Source organism: Equus caballus, chromosome 3 (assembly GCF_041296265.1).
Source record: "Equus caballus isolate H_3958 breed thoroughbred chromosome 3, TB-T2T, whole genome shotgun sequence".
In the NCBI taxonomy this organism is placed as follows: domain Eukaryota; kingdom Metazoa; phylum Chordata; class Mammalia; order Perissodactyla; family Equidae; genus Equus; species Equus caballus.
The window spans coordinates 2716322-2732584 of NC_091686.1; the positions used below are offsets into that span (position 1 = coordinate 2716322).

The 16263-nt window shown below is 55.6% G+C and overlaps 1 protein-coding gene across 5 annotated transcripts in view; it reads right to left on the bottom strand.

The window, feature by feature from the left end:
* ZNF423 (zinc finger protein 423) overlaps positions 1-16263 on the bottom strand; it is a 315937-nt gene that overhangs the window by 114584 nt on the left and 185090 nt on the right. For all 5 annotated transcript variants that reach the window (XM_070261781.1, XM_014738459.3, XM_070261780.1 and 2 more), the window contains one exon: positions 10276-10360. In XM_070261781.1, coding sequence (XP_070117882.1) covers positions 10276-10360 — 85 coding nt within the window. The remainder of the gene's footprint in view (positions 1-10275; positions 10361-16263) is intronic.

Sequence of the window (16263 nt, forward strand, 5' to 3'; positions counted from 1 at the left end):
TCTAGCTCCACTTATATAACATTCTTGAAACGACACAGGCATAGAAACGGGGAGCAGGCTGGTGATCTCCATGGGGGCAGGATGGAGGGGGCCACGGGGATGAGGACCCTTGTGGCGCCGGGGATGTTCTGTGGCTGGAGTGCATCAATGTCAATATCCTGGTCGTGAGCCTGCACTCTCGGTCTGCAAACTCACGGCTGGGGAAACTGGGTAAAGGGTGCAAGGGAATCGATCTGTGAATCTCCATGTGAATCTACAATTATCTCAAATAAAAAGTTTAATTCTTTTTAAGTTAAAAATCTTATAAGGATGAATAAAGGACCATGAAGAGCTTTAAAAGTGTGTGTGGGTGTGTGGGGGGGGGGAAGCCCCACTGTTCTCCCCCAGCCAGTGGGCTTGAGGCCTGGAGACCATGGGGAGGCAGACGGTTGCCAGATAAAATACAGGATGGCCAGTTAAATTTGAATTTCCGATAAATAAATAATTTTTCAGTCTAAGTGGGGACATACTTAGACTAAAAAATTATTTGTTATTTATCGGAAATTCAAATTTAACTGGCCATCCTGGATTCTGATTTGCTAAATTTGGAAACCCTAAGAGGAAAGGACAGGACACAGGTGTCTCAGCAACCCAGGGGATGTGGACTGAAAGAGGCAGGGGGACACGGGCAGGAGTAAAACAAAGACTCAGGAGGGAAGCCAGAGAGCAGGCCAAGGGACACCAGGGGACCACAAGGACGCCCTGGCCAGGCAGTGCCCCAGGAGAGGGGAGCCAGGCAAGGGCCGGGGAGGCCGCCGCTGGGCAGTGCCCCAGGAGAGAGGAGGCAGGCAGGGGCTGGGGGGTCCGAGGCTGCTGATTTATGGAGCTCTGCTGGTGAAATGACCCTTTGCGGATAGGCCGCACAGAATCCAGAGAAAGGGCAAAAGAGTGGACACTTGAGTCTCAAGGTGCTGATCCGGGATCGAAGGAGCCTGACAGCTGTCCGAGAGGGGGCCCCTAGGCACTAGGAGCAGCACCAGATGAACCCCAGGCTGGCACCTCGGCACCGGGGCTCCTCTGCCCACAATGTGGCCCCACTCTCAGGATCTCCCTTTCCTACAGGGGAAGCGCACACAGACCAGCAGGCTCAAGTATCCAGGTCAGTGGGCTACCATGCCACTGTCAGCACTCTGCTCTCAGCTTGAAAGTGCCCTCCCAGCCAGACCACGGCCAAACACACATTTCCACATTGCTCCCACATTCCCCGTGGCCCTCCCTATTTTCTTCAAGGAACACATCACTATCTGAAATAGTCGGGATTTCCTATTTGTTCTCTTAACACCCACCTGCTCCCCACAGCTCCAGGATCACAGGGCCACTGCCTTGCTGTGATATGCATGCTTAGTGCCTGGCGCATAGTAGGTGTTCAAGAAAGAAAAAAGGTGCTGAGTGAATGAAGGAGTAAATGAATAAGACATTCTGATTGGAGCTACTCTTTCTGGGTCTATCCTGCAGGCACAGTCCTTGGAGCTGACACAGGCAGAGCGCCAGTCTTCTCTTCCAGGAAGCCCCCAGCAGCATCCTCTGAGCTGCCATGGGCTGGCACCTTGGCTGCAGGCTGTGCATGGCCACAGAGGGGCTCAGTTTGTCCTCTCGAAACAAGGCTCCATTATCATCATCATTATCTTTAATTAGCCCTGGCCACAGGGACTAGTAATAATAATAGCAATAATATTAACCTTAACAGCTGCCACTTACTGAGAACTTACACATTCCAGGCAGTGTAGTGGGCACTTATCCTATATTTTAACTCATTTAATCCTCCAAACAGCCCCAAAAAGGTAGGGGTGGTGACCCTCTACTGTTTGTGCTGCCCCCTCCTTGTGCAGAATAGATACCCTCTTTCTTTTCAAGAATACCCTCCCCCCTCCCATTGTTGGGGTAGGGGGGCGGACACTGGCTCACCCAGCATCCAGGGAGGGCGGGTGGTGCCAGCCTGAGCAGTCAATATGCTCCACCTCCCTGGCTACAATGATTGGTGCAGGGGCGGCTTCAAGAGCCTCCTGAAGCACTAAGCCTTGGTCCTGAGACCTTCTCTGCTGATGAGGAAAAACACGCCCCTCTCTGCTGGGACTGCAGAGCCAGGAGCTGCTGGCTGTCATCTTGTGCCAGGGAAGGCCACCTGGGAAGGAAGGCAACCAAGAGGGAGCAGAGCTGAGAGATAGGAGAGAGGTTGGTGACGACTTTGTTGGAACCCCTGGATCCAGCCATGCCTGAAGCTTGTCACCCAATGTATCCCCAGACTTTTCAGTTACAGGAGCCAATAATTCTCCTTTTTATGCTTTAGTCAGTGTGAGCTGGCTCTCTGACTTGCCACTGAAAGAGTCCTGTCTAAACTGCTATGTTATTACCAAGATGGGGTTTTTATAGAGGAGGTTCTGAAGCAAACAAAGGTGAAATAACTTCGCCACGATGAGACACAGCATGAGCTGGGAGTGCTCCTACCCACTGTGATTCACTCAGAGCTCCTCATTCCACGTGCAGGTGTGCATGCACACATGTGCACACTCTGTTTCTCATTCATACTCACACTTACAGCAGATTGAGCAAACTGCTGGTGCCTAATAAAGATCTATTGGATAAACTAAAATCGGTAACTCCCTAAAGGTGCCTCTGTTTAGAAAACGCTCCCATCAGTGACCCGGATTCTCACTTGAGCTCAAGCTCAGGACTCGCTGCGTCGTTGGGGAATCACTTCTTCCTCCCACCTCGGTTTCCCCAGGCAAATGAGCTAGAGCCCGCAGGAGGCAGGCACCTGCAAGGCTGGCCAGCCAGAGAGAACACCCAAGTCTCCGGAGAGGACTCTGAGGTCGAAAAGGACTGGCCCAGGGCCCACAGGAAGGGCAGCCTGGCCAGGCATCCAGAGCCCACAGCGAGCTCAGGCAGACAAGGCCAACCCCGGGCCACCACTGGCCGTGGGACCCTTGGTTTTTTTTTTTTAAATAATTCCTTTTTTTAAAAAAAAAGATTGGCACCTGAGCTAACATCTGTTGCCAATCCTTTTTTTTTTTTCCTTCTTTGTCTTCTCCCCAAAGCCCCCCAGTACAAAGCTGTACATTCCAGGTATAGGTCCTTCTGGCTCTGCTATGTGGGACGCCACCTCAACATGGCCTAATGAGTGGTGCAGGGTCTGCGCCCGGGATCCGAACTGGCGAAACCCTGGGCTGCCAAAGCGGAGCACGTGAACTTAACCGCTTGGCCACAGGGCCGGCCCCAGGCCCCTTGTTTTCTGCCGTTCCTCCAGTAAGGCTGGGCCAGACGCAGATGCAGGACACTGCTCCTGTAGCAGCTGCTCCCAAGCAGCCAAACAACCACAAAGGGCATCCAGCAAAGTCAGCTCAACAACACAGGCCGCCAAGCCCACGGCAATGCAGAGCAAGAGAAGGCCGTGCTTGCAGGCCAGCCCACACAAGCTGGCGCAGCGGCCCAGGCCCCGCCCCTCCAGGAGCGGCTCCACTGCCCTCTCCTCTCCACCCTCCCGTCTCCTCTCTGTCCTCCCATCTCCTCCGCCTGCTGGTGCTCTCCTCTTGCCTACATTGGACAAGTCCCTCAATTCCCCGTGAACAGAAGGGGGGAAATCGCCATCAGCCCTCAGGAGCTGTTGTGGGGTAAGTGTGACAGCAGGTGCAGACACTGACGGCAGGGCCTGGTGCTTAGTCAGCCTCACTAAATGTTACTGATAGTTATCAGCATCATCACCTTCTTTGCCAGCCCCCAACAGCTCTTCTTCGGGCACGATATCATCTTCTACCTGTCATCTAAAACCTGGTCACCTTGGAGTCATTCCTGACTTCTCCCCTTCCTATCTCCACCCAATTGCCAAATCCTGCTGGTTTTGCCCCTTAAATGTTTCTCCAGCCCACACCCTCCTAATCAACGTCCTCATCTTCTCTCACCTACTCTGCCACAATCTTTTCTGGGATCCACCCACCTCCTGCCTCACGATTCACTCTGTAGTGGTACTGGATTGTCTAGAGCCTCCCCACATATTCTTCTCTTCTCTGCGAATCGGCTCATGCTATTTTCTCTACCTGGAATACCCCTCCCACCTTACTTCCCATCTTCTAAGACCCTGATTAGGTGTCACCTCCTCCAGTAAGCTTTCCTGGAATGCCCAGATTGGGCAACATGCCTGTTCTTTGAGCTTCCATATCTTAACTAGCCACATGGTATTAATTTACCCTTTTAGGTCACCAACCTCCCAACTGGGCTAGAGGTTCCTCACCAGCCCCACCGAGGGTCTCAATCATGTTTCCTGAACTGAGGTTACGGTTAGAGGAAACCTCATCGACAGAGGCCTTTCCCTCTCTTAAAAGGAAAAAAAAAAGGAAGAATGAAAATGAAACCATTTCCACTATTTTACACTCCAGAACTGAAGGATGCTCCTTAGAACAGAATGCTCGATCAATGGCTTGCTTACACCAACCAGTGGACTCAAGGTCGGGGAGGCCGAGGCCTCTGGCCTCGCGAGGGCTAAGGCGAGACGTGACTACACCCTTCTTGGGGTTTCGCAAAAATAAATAAGTAAATAAAAAAGAATTGGATTCTGTGCTGTCTGTACAAGCCTGTTGTTCTGACAGAACGTTCCAGAAGGTGACACGTGGCCTGTGCGGGGAGGGAGGCGTGTTTGTCACATACGGAGGTTAGACACATGTTTGGTCTGGTGTCACCTGAATCAAAAGTGACACAAAAGAGCCTCACAGCCCCGTCCAGCAACGTGCTCGCAGCAGAAAGGAAACACAAACCGTTTTTCTGTTTTTCCTTTTCCTTTCCCCATTATGTTTCAGATCTATTTGAGGGACTTTGTCTTTCTCCGATACGAGAGTGAGACACCAATTTCCACGCCAGACCTTCGTTCCCTCCGAAACACTTCAGGCGAGGCCTTCAGTGAGGGTCTGGCTGTGCAAAGGGCCGCAGAGGAGGGGCCCCCGGTCTGCAAAGTGGCTTTCAGTCTGTCTCCAGGATGAGCTTCTTAGAGACTGAGAAGGCAGAAGACCTCTCTGTCTCACACGCACCCCTTTCCCCTCGGGGTGGACCGGGGCCCGCCCTGTCACAGCGAGCGGGAGGACACACAAGGGCCACCCGCCCAGCACGGGGGGCCTTTTAAAGTCCTGAGCTGGAGGGGAGAGGCTCATCTTCCAGACGCCCCCATGGCTTCAGCCCGACAGAGCACCCGGCCCTTACGAGGCACCCAAGGAAAGGGGCCGATGGGACCAAGAACTCCCATGTGCTAATGACGAATGTCCACCCGGACCAGAGGGTCCACAGCACTTTCCAAGGTCACGGACGGCAAACGTTCCTGACAAGATTCCCGGAGGACCGTCCCTTCCCAGCCCTGACCCTCGTCAGGGCTCCCCCGGGGCCCATGAAGGCTGAGTCATGCCTCTGGGGCCAACCTGGGTCATAGCAAGTTCATTATTTCAAGGACAAGTTCTCAGACCCCTCATCCAGCCATCCACCCACATGACCGAAGAGGAGACATGTCCAAAGCAGCTGAGGAGAGGGTGGGCCTCCCAGCGAGTCAGCTTCCTGGGGGGCTGAGGCCCCAAGTGCAAGCCTTGTATGCACACATTCCACACCCCGGGAAGAGCCATGGGCGGGGCTCTGCTTCTGGGCCAGACGCCCCCACGAGCCTGCCTTCAGCCCTTGCTCAGCAGGCCCCAGGGAGCCCAAGGCAGGGGCCTCCCGAAGAGCATGCGGCTGAGGCGGCCAGGCTCCCAGAGTCTGGGGCTGGGTGGGGGCAGCAGGAGGCGGGCAGGTGGCAGGGCGGAGCCAGGTCAGCCCAAAGGAGGCTGCAGATCTGAGCGGGGACTGCTTCAAGTTTTTGATGTGACTGCTGGGGGCGGGGTGGGGGGTCTAAAACCATTTCCAAAGTTCAGGGATGCCCAGAGAAGGGGGCCCCATTCTCTGTGGGGAGGGGGGATTGCAAAGGAGACCGCCCTGCTGAAAGGGCTTCTCAAGCCCTTTGCCTTTCTCTGGGCTCCGAATGAATCGCTCCCTCGGCGCCAGCGGCCGGGAGGGGGTGCTGGGAACGTTTCCAAGGAGACGTGTCCCTGAGTCGTCATAACTCCCGGGGTCTGGAGGCTGCACAGCCACGGAGAGGCCCACTATAAAAAGGCCAGTTTAGTGTCCCCCGGGGAGGCCTCCAGCAGTCTGGGTCCCGGGGAGGCCTGTCTCAGACCCCAGGGCCCCGAGTTTATGAGAAGGCCGCCAAGCTGACAGGGCCACTTCTGCCCACTGAGTCCCCTTGGTGCCACTAAGGGGCTTTTACCCCGCCAGCTCCAGGCGCCACCCTGGGCTCGGGCCATTTAGCAGGGAAGCTGTCCTTGGGGACACTGGGCCCCAACAGTTTTTACTGGGACTGCAAAGCCAGCCCCCAGCCAGGACTCCTGTGCCTGCCTCTCTCCATCCACACTTCCCACCGTTGTCCCCCACACCCTCCCCAAGCCACCAGGGCCAGCGAGGCACATGGCACAAGCCAAATCTAAGTTCTATCCCCTCTCCTCTCCCTTCTCCCCCCGCCTCAGTCCCTCACCTCTGGATCAGACCAGGGGTGTCTCTGTTCTCTTCCCATCTTCTTCCCCCTCAGCACTGTGGCCAGATTACTCTCGCTAAAGTGCTCGGCTATGTCCAGGCCATACTCTGCTCCAAAACCTTCAATGGCTCCCTAGTGTGTAAGCCCAGGGTCGTACACTCAGGTGCCCACAGGAACCAGGCTGGGGACACAAATGAATAAAGCATCCCCCTAAAACACAATAGGGACTGATGGGGACTGTGGTGCCCGGGGAACACACAGTCCGAGCAGCAGCCCAGCTCGCGTCAGCTGTGCATGTGAGAACGCAGGGCCCTGCAGCCACCTCTTCTGGACTTTTAAGAGAAGACAAATAAAACATCGGCCAAAGGGACCCCAGATTTGGACCCTGGCCTATAGGGTCAATTCCAAACCCAGACCCCTTAACCTGGCATTCAAGGCCTTCTGTGGCCCGGTGCCAAATCACCTTCCCACCCTCACTGCCCACGATGCTGCCCCATGAGATGCCTCCATCCTGGCTGGGTCAGGCTCCTCAGCTCCTAACCGCATCTCCTCTTCCCCTGCCCCTGAGCCTTGCTCAGCCCACGTCTTCCCACACACAGTGCTCCCCTCCTCCTCAGCCTAACAACAACCCATCCTTCAAGGAAGCCCGCCTCCTTATGCTGAGCCCTCCAAGGGCCTTGTTCTCTGGAGACTGTCCTTGCTTGCCAAGACTGCTCCCTCTGCCAGGGATGCCCCTGTCACAGAGAAAATTCCTCTTCATCCTTCAACGCCCAGCCCTTTCTGATGGACCTGTTTGGATCCAACGGTCCCTGTTCCAGGAGCACCCACCACACTGTGCTGAGCCCACCTGGATGCCCGTCAGCCTTCCCCTAGGCGGGGGACCCCTGAGGGCAGCGCCGGGTCGTCCCACCACAGGTCCTGGCGGAGAAGCCACATGCTGCGCAGAGAGCCTGGTTTTATTCAGACCCCGGCTCCGCTACTTCCTGGCTGGCAGCTTGGGCAAGTCGTTAAACCTCCCCTGTGAGACGGAGAACTAGCACCTACAATCAGTACCTGGCATGTGGCGGGGCTCAGTACCTGGCAGCTGTTCGCATCCTTACCCAACACGACCTCCCTTTGCTGCAGGGGGTGTGTCCTACCATGTCCTCTATGGGGTGCCGTGAGGTCTCCAAGGGTGGGGACAGCGAACCCTCTCACACCCACAGAAACCTCCCCAGCTCTCTAATGCAGCAGGTGCTCAGTCAACGTTCTTTGATAGATCGGGTGGATGAGGCCAGGGAAGGGCGAGCACGTGGGCAGGGCAGGTTAGAGCGAGAGGAGATGCCAGCCTGACCCAACAAGTGTGGCTCGCGAAGGGGTCCTCAGGCCACGCCTCACAGCCACGTGCCAGGGCCTGCATGGTGAGACTTCCTGCAATTGCATAAATGTCTCGTCTGGACTCTCAGACTCAGACCAACAGCTCCTTGCTGCCTGCTCCCCAGGCCCCCAGCTCCTACACGTCCTGAAAACCAGGCCAGGTCAGGACACTGCGGAGCAAGCATGGATGGGGGGCCCTGTCCAGCTACCAGACAGGACACCTTCCTGAGGAAGGCCGGCCAGCCGCTCACACAAAGGCCTAGGGGCCATCAAACCCTCCTTTCCAATTTCCCATAACTCTGGTTAAGAGCAACGCCTCGCCTTCCACCTGAGGACACACAGCTCCCAGGCTTTGCACGACAGGAAAGGTGGACGAGAGAAGTGGGGGAACGCCCCTGAAATCACTGTGGTCCAATTAGCTGGGCTCCCGCCCTTCGTGCTGACCAACAGGAGGGCACCAACACCTGCAACGAAGCAGACAGCTTTAGATATCTTCATCCTCACCCCCAACACTCCGTGGAGGCGCTCTCCGCAGCCGGTGACTGACGCGGCGGCTTCCCTCTCCCCTTCAGCAGGGGGCTTTCAAACAGAAGAAATTAAAAGGCCACCAATCTCCTCATCCAGCTGAACCCCCAAGGCCCAACCTGCCCCTCGCAGGCTCCTCTGGCTCCTCGTGTCCCCTCAGCTCTGGGTGAGCCCCACCACGCACACAGTCGGATTCAGTGCCTCCAGGAGACCAGCTCCCAGCCCGCTGCTGAGCACCCAAGCCCCCTGAGCACAGCGAGGCTGCAGCTGGTGGGACCAGGGACTGTGCTGGCCCTGAGCACAGCTTCACTGAGGAAAGGCCTTTGCGACCACTCTTATTACGTAAAGCATGGATGATGCACAGATGTGGAGCAACTCTCGTCCACCGCCAGGGGAGCATAATTTCATACAACCGGTTAGGAAATTTGTCACTATCGACTGAAGGTGAACATACCCATATCCTATGACCCGCCAATTCCAGGGCTAGAGATATTCCCTTTAAAAATTACGTGCATATGTTCGCGAAACCTACAAGAATGTTCATAGCAGCACACTGTTTGAAACAACTCCAAAATGGAAACCACCCAAGTGCCTATCAAGAGTAGAATAGATAAATGGTGATGTGTTCGCACGATGGAATATTATACACCAGTGAGAAGGGGTGATGTCCAACTACAGGCAATAATACAAATAAGCAAAAGGCACCAGACACAAATGAGCTCATTTATATAAAGTCCAAAACAGCGGAAAGCACCTATGCTGGCAGATATCAGGGTGGTGAGGACCTTTTGTTGGTGGGGGGAGGGGCTGGATGGGGGCCAAGAGCAGGGCTCCTGGGACACGGGAATGGTCTGCTTCCTCATCTGAGTGTTGCTTACCCAGGTGTGCTCAGTTCATGAGAATTCACTGAGCTACACAGTAAATGGATTTTTTAATGTGTGTAATCAAGGTTTTTGTAAAACAGTACTCTGTTGGCACGGCTGTTGCTAAGACTATAATGAAAAGATGGTAAGGGAAGAAAAGTGGAGAGGAAGTAAGGGTCAGGATGCTCAACACGGGACTGAAGCCTCTCAGCTCAGACAGCAGGGGTCTTGGAGAAGGGCATCACACTGCCACCAAAGACCCAGGGCACCAGGATTCCAGAAGCTTCCAAGGCCCTCACTGCCAAACTCACTACCCCCTGGGTCAGCCCAGTGCCCACCAGAAATCCAGCTGTGCCCTCTCTTATAGCAAGGGCATCCCCAGCTGCCAGGGAGACTACACCCAGCCACAGAAGGCAAGTAAGAGTTCACAGCTTCCCTCCATCCCTCGGGCCAAGGGGCAACACGATGGGGCTTTGAAGCCTCCCCTTCCAGAAAGGGTGCATTTTCCAAAGTCCAAAACTACTTGAAGAGGAATAGGAAAAGTACCGAATAACTTTGTAGGCATTCTGTTTTGACAACGTGCCTGAGGAATTCACCACGTTTAGTGGGGAAATGTGAGCAGTTAAATCTATTACATATCATGACATACAAAATTTAAGCATAATTGCCCCTGAGTGCTTGACAACTGGAAAGTACTTCATTTCAGAAATGGAGAGAAATTTACGCTGAGAAATGGAAGAGATTGTCAAAGGTTTGATTGTAATGTGAGTGGAGCAGCGACAAGAAAGCTCAGATGGAGAAAGTGCTCCAGCTCTGACGTTTTTACTCCTATTTGAAATGTCTCAGAAACAGCAGCAATGACTCCATCCTTTGCCCTAAAAGCCAGTGAAATGATGATTGGAACAGCAAATTCCAAACGCTGAGGAGTGGCGCCGGCACGGGTGGAGGAACTCTTACCAATCATGTGGTTGGCAACATGGATCTGGATCTCTCGCTCGTTCTCAAAGGTCATCTGGCACTTGATGCACTGGTATGTCTTTTTCTGTTTGGAAACCAAAAAGGAATTAGACAGTCAGGAGGTGGAAAAGAACAAAAAGCAAAAGTCCCTGGAGGTCCTCACTCAAAACTCCCCAGAATGGCCTTGTCCCCTCCCAGGTCTCTCCAGGCCATTCTCCGCACTTGCCTCCGAATCCAGCTCTCCAGCCTGGGGAAACGGGGAATAGGCTACATTCCAAGGGAGCTGCTCTTCTGTGGAAATTGCCCCTGTCTGGGGTGAGAGCACACAACACCAACCACGGAGAGGAAGCTGAGGGAGGATGCCTGCTTGGAACATGCTCAAATCCATCTTCCCATCCACCCATCTCCCCATCCATCCATCTACCCATCATCCTATCTACCTTCCATCTACCCAACCATCCATCTACACACACACATACACACACACACACACACACAAACACCCATCCACCTTCATTCATCCATCCATCCATCTACCCATCCATCTGTCTACCCAACCATCCATCTACACCCACACACCTCCATCCACACCCAATCCACCCATCCACCTATTCATCCATTTTTCACTCATCCAACTACTCTCTCATCTATTTACCCACCCTAAGAACTATGTGGCTGAGCAGAGGACACTATGCCCACCAACTCTAGTGCTCAGGGGTGAGTGAGGAATTCTTCATTTGCCCTAGACACACAAAGCCCCAGGTGATCCTACAGCTGACGTCCACACACAGGGAGCTATTGCCAGCCGCCTTTAGGGGGTGGGGGCAGAAAAAGGGAGATCAGAAGAAGCTTCAAAGCTTCTCAAAGACACGTCCCAAAGAGTGGAGCTCACTCTCAATAACTAAGCCTGGGTGGTTGTGAAACCAGTCCACGGTGGACAGGGGTGGTGTTGTCTGTGTGGGGAAAGGGCTATGGCTGTGGATTTTTATGAAGAGGGAGGCATGGTATTGAGATTCAAAATATCCAAGCTTTTTGAAGACCAGTTTGACTCCTGGGATGATGGGGCCTCCCTTGACCTCTGGAAAAGGGAGGACTTCAGATGTCTTGGCTGAGCACTCAGGCCCAACCCTCCATCATGTAGCCAGGATGAACCAGCAGGGGGCCCAGCTGTGCCAGCTCCCACTTTGGCTCTACCCACACCTGCAGTCCCCCTAAAGGGCCTGGTCTCAGCTCCAGACCGGGACCCACGCTGTTTCCTGCACCTGGAATACCCTCTCCATCCTTAAGGACTCAGTTCAAATGTCACCTCTTCTGAGAAGCCTCCTCTTCCCAACTCAGAATGAGTTCAGGGCCTCCCCAGGTCCTTGAGCTTATGCTGAAAGCATCTAGTTAGCAGCACCCAGTTCGGTCGTGGCTGGTCGACTTGCCTGCCCCACACTGCACCCTGAGCCCCCGGAGGGCCAGGATGTGTTCTGCCCACCTGTGAGGCCCCACGGCCAGCAAAGACAAGCCCTTAGGGAGCATTCGTTGGACAAATGAGCAAAGTTGCAAACTGGCATGTGCAAAGCACTCTCTTAGGGCAGAAGGGACAAAGGGAACCAAAGATGACTCAGCTATCCCGGGTCCTCACCATCCAGCATAGGGCCTGGCCCAGAGGGAGGGCCTAATAGTTATTTAACCTTTATTGTGATTGCTATCAGTGCTAAGAAAATGCTTGTTGAACAAATGAATGAAGAAACGACTGGAACAGCTAGTGCTGGGAGCTTCAGTTTCCAGAGGCAGAGTCCCGGCTCCAGGGCCCACTCTACAAGACCAGGGGGCTTTTCCCCTAGTGTTTCAGGAGCCCTGGGGTTCAGTGTGTTCTCGGTGCAGGCCACAGCACTGGGCCCGGAAGCAGGCATTGAGCATGGAAACACCCGGCGAAGATAGGGGTAAGTCCGGAGCAGAGGACAGGGCTGGGGAGTCCACTCCCACAACAGGCAGAGATGTTCGGGCCAGGAGAGACTGCAGGGGTTGAGGTCTTCTGGGGGGACGCTGTCACCAAACTCCCATCTCAGCTTAACTCCAGGTCCATGCTCATGGAGAACGACCTTGGTTTCTCCACTGAGAAGATCATTCCTTCCCTCTCACATGTGTCCCCCACCCACTCTGTCGGGCAAGCATAAGAGCCGCTGATGCTTGAATGAATGAAGGAATGAATTAACGAATAAATGCACAGTAAACGCAAGAATGAAGCACACCCCAGGAAGCTCCATGCCAAGGAAGCCCAGGGCAGGCCTGCTGGACGAGGAAGGCCATGTCCCCCTCCATGCTTGGTTCTGCTTGGTGGAAGTCGCTGGAGGCCATGGCCACGGCTGGCCCAGGCCAATGCAGGGGACAGTCCATGATCAAAGGGACTTTGGTTGTTCCTCCTAGGGGCAGGTGAATGCAGTGGGCTTGCTGTGCTAGGAAAATAAATCACAGGGGCCTAGGCAGGACGAGAGGCTACCCCCAAATGTCCCTCCACCATATGGTCATCCTTGGTGGCAGGAAGAGGACTGCCAGCTAAGTGGGTCCTGCCTGGTGGGGAAACAGGTTCCTGGGGATTCCCAAAGGGAGGGGTCAGAGGAACTGTTGAGAGAAGAGCCTGGGGGTTCACACACACACACACAGCCTGTGTGCACAGGCATGGACCCACGCATGAGGACATACACACAGACATGTGAGCATACACACGTACACTCCCTCACTCCAACTCACCAACACACAAGACCATCATGGACACACCCACAACCCCCCTGCCCCCCAGCAACTTGCTCCCTGTAACACGGATACATGGGTGCAACACCCTCAGAGAAGTGGAGACACCCTCTGGACCACAGGTGCACACAGGCTGACACATCCACCCTCATCCCCACGGACGCAAAGGCTCTCACCTCTCTGCCTGGAGCCTGAGAGCCTCGCCACCACTCCCAAACGTGCCCACAGAGGCACCGGCGGCTCTGACTCGGTGCATGCAGAGATACGCACCGTCGTGTACACACGTGTAGACATGTAAGTGTACACAAATGCAGTCACATGCAGGCACACACTCTCACACACACAGGTTCACCAGCACCAGCACTCACTAAGGCATGTATATACCCAGACACCCCTCACAAAGACGGCCCTTCCGGCCTTGCACGTGAGGCCGGGGTGCCCAGGTCCAGAGCAGCGGGCACCGGCCGGGCCATGTGGTCCTCCATGTGGCTGGGACATGAGGACGAGGAGAAACAGGTGAAGACTCGCTCACTCTGCCTCCCTCCTGCGGCACCTCAGCCGGCCCCCAGCCTTCACCCCAACACCTCTTCTTGGTCTGTTTCCCCTTCTCCATCCCGCAGAGACCCCCTCCTCCTCTGGCGCTTCAGCCTCCACTAGGAGACAATTACAGAAAGACAGAACTTGGCATTCAAAGTACCTCCTCTGCCATAAGCCCCTTCCCAGGGGCCCAGCCCGGAGACCAAAGCTGAGCCCCAGGGCCGGCAGCCCAGTGTGGCCCTGAGCAACCTCCGAGGGGGTCCAGCATAAAGAGCACACACGTGAGAGTAGCAGAGCCAGGAGAGGAGAAGGGAAGGAGAGGGGGGAAGGACAGCCACAGCTGCTCACTTCCATGACTGTGATCACAGCTCACACTCAGGGAGCACCCACTGTGTGCAGACACTGTTTATTCTGAATACTCACAAGCCTTCTGCAAGCTCCATTTTCAGGGTTGGAGAAACTGGAGTTTCCAGAGGCTAAACCACTCGGCCAAAGGCCCATGCTGGTGAGCAGGCGAACAGGGATTCGATGCCAGGCAGGGGCCCTCTGGAGCCCACCGTCTGAGCTGCCATTCTCGGCTCCCTGCCCCAGATGGCCCTGGACAGTCCTGGCCTGGGTGACAGGAAGCTGGTGCGACCTGGACAAGCCCTCTCACGTGGATGTGTATTGACCTCGCTGTAGGATGGGTGTGAGGGCTCCCAGGCTGCCCCACCTGCACCATGAGGATCTGGTGAGTCGCGGGAGGGCTGGGGGCTGCCCACCCTGGCCTCAAGTTGGGGTGATGTTGTCATTACGCATAAACAGAGGGGGAGGCAGAAACCTGAACGCTTCACGCTCCAGCCGACAGCAGCGTCAGCCCCACAGGAACCCAGTCCTCCGAGAGCTGGTTGCTATGGATACACTCCCAAGGGTCCCAGCCAGCCAGCCCCCAAGCCCCTGCGCAGCCCCTAGAGTCTGCTCTTACATGTGTGAGTCCCGGGGGAAGGGGTGTGGGCTAACAGACAGCTGGGCCTCTGCCCCCAGGCGTGCCCAAGCAGGGGGCAAGGCCCCAGAGGCTGTACCTTCCCTGGAGAGGTCCCTGGGCTTTGTCTAGCTCCTTTCTGCAAACTGACCATCTGCCCAGGCCTCTAGATGGGATTGTCAGCTCACCCCCTCTCTTACAGGGCCTGGGACGAGGAGAGGAAGGCCTGTCAGGCTCCCAGAAAACAAGCCCCTGGGGTCTGAATCCCTGCACTACAGCTGTGCATCCTCCCGTATGTGGCTCCACCTTCCTTAGCCTGGATCCCCTCTGCCAAAACAGAGGTCACGGCAAGGCTCCCAGGTTGTTGCCATGGAAATGATATAAGAGCCTGTGCCCGCACAGTTGGGGCTTTATGAAGCAGCACTTGATGCAGGGTCCAGGGCTGAGACCGGGGAGGAGGGGGCTCCATTAGTCCGAGGCTCTGGAGGCACCAGAAGCAGCCCGGTGGCCATCGGGGACCCTGCGCAGTGCCGGGCAGTGCTGAAAAAGCAGGGATGGGAGCTCTCCATCCCATGGCCTCAGCATGGGGGACGACCGCCCTGGACGCTGCCCCATGGGCTCCAGGATGGGCTCCAGGATGGGCTCCAGAGGTGCTGAGTGGAGGGCTGGTCAAGAGCTTGGCTGGGGCACCACACACTTCCTGAGTTCAAGTCCCCTCTCTGCCTCTTAACAGCACGCGGCTCGTGGCAAACTACCTAATGGCTGTGTGTGTCCGTGTCCTCGTCTGTAAGGTGAGCGCTGTAAGGATGGAATAGGTATAAAGTGCTTGGCACGTCCTTACCCCTTGGTAAGTGTGAGTTGTGATTATAAATGGGAAAAAGATCAAATGACGTTTCCATGCGCCCAGCACTGCCTTTACTCATTGATGCCTCAGCGCAGAATGCTGACATCTGCATGGGAAGTCATCACAGCACTTAACAAATGACGAGGAAAAGCACCGGCCAGAGTAGATGTTGGTTGAAAATCCAGAACGGCCGCCCAGTGCCTCCCAGTGCTGTCAGCTTTGGAGCCAGACTACTACGACTGCTGTTATTACTATTACCCTCTGGCTTCACAGGTGATGACAGAGGCCAGGCAGGCACTGGAAGACGGAGACTTGAACCCAATGCGTCTCACTCCAGGGCCCAACAGCACCCCCAGTCCACCCGTGCTGGCAGCCGGCGAGCTGAGGCTGCAGACGACAGAGCTGGGCAGCAGTGAGCGGGGCCATGCTCAGGACCTCTGACCCGTGTCCTACTGGACCCTTGCCTAGAGGCCCAGCTCGGTCTAAGGCCTGGAGAGGGCGGGGTGTGCCAGCGCTAAATGGAGCCGTCTGCTCCAGACGGACCTTTGAAGAGAGCCCCAGGCCCCAGGCGGACGCACAGCTCTGGTCGCATTCAGGCGTTTCCCCCTGCGGCCAGGTGATCACTGCCAGGCCCTCCGGCTTCCTGGGCCTCAGTGGGGAGCTGGGCCAGGATCCTCCCTTCACTCTCTCCTTCTCTCTCACTCTCTCTCTCTCCGCCTCAAAATCCCAGAGTTCCAGTCCCCAGTTCTGAGCCGGTAGGGAAACACCTCAGCAAACATCCTGTCTTCCAGGAGGCGCCTGCAGCACGTGCCCTTCCCCAAATCCTGCCTCACTGCCAGTGGCATCAGCAGAGGCCCCCAAGGGAAGGACACTCCTGAGACCCGCCTGGCACCTCCTCAGTCTGCAA